At 40.3% G+C, this 6,000-nt stretch overlaps 1 protein-coding gene across 1 annotated transcript in view; it reads left to right on the top strand.

The window, feature by feature from the left end:
* The first annotated feature begins 1,469 nt into the window (after positions 1 to 1,469).
* Positions 1,470 to 6,000, top strand: part of LOC134628263 (pleckstrin homology domain-containing family A member 6) — a 66,437-nt gene continuing 61,906 nt past the window's right edge. The window contains exon 1 of the mRNA XM_063475031.1: positions 1,470 to 1,526. Coding sequence (XP_063331101.1) covers positions 1,470 to 1,526 — 57 coding nt within the window. The remainder of the gene's footprint in view (positions 1,527 to 6,000) is intronic.

The following is a 6,000-nucleotide window of genomic DNA, read 5'->3' as shown; positions in this document are numbered from 1 at the left end:
AAAAGGAAGAAATATTGAGCACCTAGTGGGCAAGGTTCAGGAGGCTATGAATATTGTGGTTGAGTGGGGATTTGACTGGGGATTCAGGTTTTCGGTGGAAAAAACAAAAATGATGTTCTTTACCAAAAGAAAAGTGAGTGAGACTTTGAAATTGAAACTGTATGATAAGGAAATTGAAAGAGTGAGCTTTTTAAAAGTATTTAGGTGTGGTGTTTGATTCGAGACTGACATGGAGGGAGCATATTGACCGGCTTGAAACCAAATGCAAAAATGGTTTAAATGTTATGAGGTGCGTAGCTGGGAGGGATTGGGGAGCAAGCTCTTCTGCTTTGAAAAGACTTTACCAGGCATTAATTAGATCGGTCTTTGATTATGGGTGTGTGGCGTATGGTTCGGCAGCTCCTTCTGTGTTGAAACGTTTGGATGTTCTGCAGTTGGAAGCCTTTAGCGTGTGCTGTGCAGCTTTTAAAATGTCTCCAGTCAGTGCCCTACAGGTGGAGATGGGGGAATCTAGATCGTAAGAGGAAGCAAATATCTGTAAATTACTGGGTTAATCTCGGTGGTCATGGTGACGCACATCCCACATAGGAGGTACTTTTGGAATGCTGGGAGTATGGGAAAAGCAGAAGGATCATTTTGGAAAGGTGGGGAATCAGTCGGCTAAGGAGTGTCATGTGTATGACCTTAAAATATGTCCTGCAGTAGTGTTCCCTGTGGTTCCTCTATGGTTATTGGAGACCCCTTCTGTGGACTGGTACATACTGGATCAGAAGAAAAAATTGAAAGGAAGAGTGGATCTTGTTTCAGCATTCCAATTTTATAGGTTGAATGAATACCCTGAGTGTATTCATGTGTTCACAGATGGTGCTAAAAATCTGGAAAATGAAATTACGGGGTTTGGAATAACGGTCCCATCAAAAAATATTGGAATGAACAGACGCACTTCGGATGGACTGGCAGTGTACACAGTTGAGATGGCAGCAATTTTGGTAGCGTTCAAATGGATAAAGTATTCAAAAATCAGACAAGTGGTAGTATGTTCTGACTCTGCATCTGTTCTTTCAAGTTTACAATCATTTTGTTCAAAGACAAGGCAGGGTATGCTGTATAATAGTCTGTAAACTATAAGCAGAACAAGGTATAATGGAGGCAATATTCACTTTCTTTGGGTGCCAGCTCATGTAGGAATCAGTGGAAATGAAAAAATGGATAGATTGGCTAAAGGAGCTTTGACTAAAAATAGGATTGAGATGGAAATTAAAAGCAGCAAATCTGAAGCAAAAGGTATTGTTTGGAGGCAGGTTGTTAAGGAGTGGCAGAAGCGGTGGGATTCTGGGAGTAAGGGCAGGCAATGGTATCATCTTAAGAAGGCGGTGACAGGGCTTAGGGTGCATAGGGGTCATAGGAGAGAAGAGGTGGTCATTACCAGGCTTAGACTGGGACATTGTGCATTACATAAAACACTACAGATGGTAGGAGAACATGAGATGTGGTTCTGTGGAGTGTGCCAGGAGGAGGAGGAGATGGTAGAGCAATATTGCAGTGCAAGGGGTATGATGTGGGGAGGAAGGTTCTGCAGGATAGAATGAAGAAGCTGGGAGTTAGGGAGTTTACTCTGAAGAGTGTGTTGGAGGGTAGTAGGGCACAGATAAGGGAATTGGTGGGGTTTCTGAAGGATATAGGGGTTTATGAAAGAGTGTATGGTTTTTCTGGTATTTTTTTTTTTTTTGGTTTTTCTGGTTTTTGATGTAGACTGTAAGCTCACTGTCTGTCCCATACTCCGGAACAGTAGGAGGCGGTAATGCTCCTTTAAGTTGTTTGCCAACCGCCATTAAAAGAAAAGAAGAAGAAGACTCAGATGCGGAAGGAGAGGTGAGCTGTGTTACCAAATCCATGTATTTTTGAGTTTTGTTAATTGAGTTACTTTGGGGGGACGTTTTGTTAAGTTTCATGTATAATGGAGTCCACTGTAAATAAATTGCAAAGAAGTCCCATATGGAAAAGATGTATATAAATCTTATAAAGTTTGTATCTGTCTTGTGTGAAACTTGTATGAAAAGCATACAAGAGTGAAAACAGATATAAGATCCCTTGAAAAATTATATAAATGAAACTTGTATGTTTTTGATACTTACTAAAACAGTATATGAAAGTAATGAGAAAGTGGCCACTTTCATGAGTAAATCATATAAGCCTTATATGATTCACTATATGAAGCAAGCCAAATCTTATGCAAGTCTTTTATAAGTTTTTTCTATTTCTTTTCCATATGGGGTAACTCAGATAACAAAACTCAAAAATACATAGAAAAAACAGAAAAAACACTTGTATACGCTATTAGTGTGGTTTGGAATATACGGCACTGACATGTCAGTGAAAAAACAGAAACATCACTGAACTTGGCTATCAAATGAATCGTACTTCTTGAAGCCAAAACAGATGACTTGGAAAACCCGAGAAGACGAAAGAACGTGTGCATGTTTGGCATAAGAGAAGGAGCAGAGGGGCAACAACCACTCTTCGACTTTATTAACAAATTTCCCACGTGTGGGACTAATAAAGGTTATTATATCTTATCTTATATTATTAACAGCATGCTACCTAAGTGGCTGGGGCTAGCACCCAACAAGTCATTCACACTGGAGCGAGTGCATCGCACGCTAGCCTCTGGGAAACCAAACCAAAGCAGAGCAGTGCTTGTTCGCTTCTTAAAATTCCAAGAGAAGGAACTGGTATATCGGGAAGCAAGAAAACAACAAATTACACATGATGGGGCCAAGATCACATTTGCACAAGATATGTCTGCAGAGACAGTTCGGATCCAACGGGGATTTCAACCAGTTGTCATACGTGGATTCCAGCACAACACCTGCAGACTCAGGATACAATGGAAAGATCTACCTCTTCTCAACACCTCAAGAAGCCAAAACATTCTACAAGAATCTGCCAAAGGAAACATCAGAAGATGCCCATGACCAGTGAATCATAAAGGATAACCTACTTAAACAACAGGTTAACATAAATGGTAAAATGGTAAATGGCCTGCATTTGTATAGCGCTTTACTTAGTCCCTAAGGACCCCAAAGCGCTTCACACTACATTCAGTCATCCACACATTCACACACTGGTGATGGCAAGCTACATTGTAGCCACAGCTGCCCTGGGGCGCACTGACAGAGGCGAGGCTGCCGGACACTGGCACCACCGGGCCCTCTGACCACCACCAGTAGGCAAACATGGGGTTAGTATCTTGCCCAAGGATATTTGGCATGCAGCCTGGAGCAGCCTGGGATCGAACCACCGACCTTCTGGTTAGTGGCTGACCTGCTACCTTCAAACTATAAGGGTGATTGCAGATCCAAACGGGAGATATGTAATTGTGCAGAGCTGTATCTCCATGTTAGAAATAAACCTCAATGAGGATATGGCCCCAACGAGGATAACCCATCCCCCTATGAAACTTTAGTTCTCACAATATCAAACTTGGAGGGCCTTTATATCATAGGAGGGGATTTCAATTGCACCCTGCACCCTAAAATGGATAGGTTGACTCAAACTGATACTACTCATACTCAGACTATTCAAATCCAAATTCTTCATTGTCCCAAAAGGGAAATTAGTTTAGCAACAGGATAAAAGTAAACAAAACAATAATATAAAATGACAATAATAGTAATAGAAAATCCCAGAACGGTTATATGCCATTTGGGAGACAGGATGCAGTAGGGATAAAAGAAGCCTGGAGTCTTTTGGTCTTCCTCAGAGGTACTCTAAAACGGGGGCCGGAAGGCAACAACTCAAACTCACTGTGAAGTGGATGGTTTGAACAATTAACAATAGAATGAGCCTTTCTAAGCACATTTTTATTGTAAATGGCCAAAAGTCCATCTTGCCAGCACTCTGAAATTTTGCTAGCAGTTTTTTCAAAAGACCCAACCGATTCTTATTCTTCACTGTCAGGTTACCAAACCAGGCAGCGATACAAAAAGACATCACAGATTTGATAAAACCTGTGATGTCTTTTTGTCTAGAAAAATACTTTTTAAAGTCAGAATTCTTACTTTTTTCTCAGAATTCTGAGGTTAAAGTCAGAATTCTGGAAAAGAAAAAAAAGACGTGCCCATTTTTTCCATAGTATGTATTATTGTAGGGTCTACCTTATAATATAAAGCACCTTGAGGCGACTGTTGTTGGGATTTGGTGCTATATAAATAAAATTGAAATACATTGAATTTAAATAAATATCAGTAGAAGACTGAGAAGATTGTTGTTTGATTTCTTTGTTTTCTCCTTTTTTACTTTCTCATATTAAAAATAAAACATTGTGTTGAAAAAAAGTACTGCATAGAGTGGATAAATTCTTAGGGTTTAATCTGGCAATTTTGGTAGCCATTTTCAAGTGACTTTTTCAGCTAGAATAGAATAGAATAGAATAATCCTTTAATTGTCCCACAAGGGGAAATTTAGTTGTAACAGCAGCCAAAAAGACACATATACAAACAAACAGTACACAGGACACAGAACAGAAACATACACAATTTTTCTTACATATTTACATTAAGGACAATGGTTACTATATACAGAGAGTACTGTACAGTTATTAAATTAAATAAAAATAACTACAGATAAGAGGCAAATCAGGTTGTAGTGCGAATCGGTTGATTAAATTATTGCAGTTACAGCGCTGATGTAAACATCTATGTTTGTTGGGAGCAGTTCTGATTGTACAGTCTGACAGCTGCAGGGAGGAAGGACCTGCGGAAACGCTCCTTCATGCATCTAGGATGCAGCTATTGTTATGAACTAACTAAGTTTTTTTTCATTCATCTTTAGGCATGAAAAAAAGATTTTTGAACTTTATATGTCCACTTAGGTGGACAACATCACCTTTGGAGAGGGTGGTGGGGTATCGAGTGACACATTAGTGTCCAATATAGTGGTTTATGTGCAAGTATACCATCAACAGTGACACGAATACAAGAAAACAGCCTTTGAATTGCTGTCCACTGTAGTGACCACTATGCATGAAAGGGTTAAAGTTAGATTAAGTTCCAGTTCTACAGTTAGACTCAAGTTTAGTTAGTTTCTTGCATTTCCAGTTTCTAGTCTGTTAGGTTCCTCTTGTCTGTCTCAGCCCTGTGTCGGATTAAGAGTCTGTCGTGTCACACGTTTTTATGTCTCCGTGTTTGTATCTCTCTCTGTCTCCCGATCCATCTTTGTCGTCTCTCTGTGTTTTGCCCTCTGACCTGTTCCCATGTCCTTCTTCTTCCTTTTTATCCTTTGTCTCCCCAGGGATGGGTCAAGGATGAATGGCTGGCCCTCCATGGCGGCGTCTTCTTAAATGCTGTGTCATGGTCCTGGGTCGGTGACCCAGTGTTTTGAGTTTTGTATCATTATTGAACTTTGATTTTGTCATTGTTCATCTTTTGGTTTCTCTTTCTGTGTTCCATGGTTGCTGACTCCCCTAGTCAAGTCCCCGTCTGTTATGTTTCCTGTTTTACTTTGAAAGTCTGTGTCTCATGTCAGTGTATTGAGTTTTGCTTCCTCTTAGCCTTGTCATGTCAGATTACTCCCAGCTATGTTCTCCTCCTGTGTCTCATTCCCCTCAGTGCATTTAAGCCCCTCGTTTCTCTTTGTCAGTGTCGCGTCGTCTGTGTTCCACCCCTCATGTCACACCAGGTCTCAAGACTCTGTGCAGGTCATGTTCATGTTCATGTTGCATGTTCTTGTATATGTTTCATAGTCCTGTTATGTTCCAGCACAGAGTTTTGTTCATAGTTGTCACAGTCATAGTTTTCACAGTTCTTAGTTTTCTCCAGTTTAGGTTCTAGTTTATTTTGGCAACTGTCCCTGCTTATTTGAGCACATAGCCGCTGCTTTGAAGTGGCCGAAAGAGTATTGTTCCCTTTTTCTCCAATGTAAACTTGTGGGAAAAGCCCAAGAAGCGTGCTCAAGTCTGTCTATTGAGCATAGTTTAGATTACAAAACTCTTAAGAAAAC

The sequence above is a fragment of the Pelmatolapia mariae genome, linkage group LG5, assembly GCF_036321145.2.
Source record: "Pelmatolapia mariae isolate MD_Pm_ZW linkage group LG5, Pm_UMD_F_2, whole genome shotgun sequence".
NCBI lineage: Eukaryota > Metazoa > Chordata > Actinopteri > Cichliformes > Cichlidae > Pelmatolapia > Pelmatolapia mariae.
The sequence above is the reverse complement of the archived record's forward strand: the minus strand, read 5'-3'. Positions and strand labels throughout refer to the sequence as shown.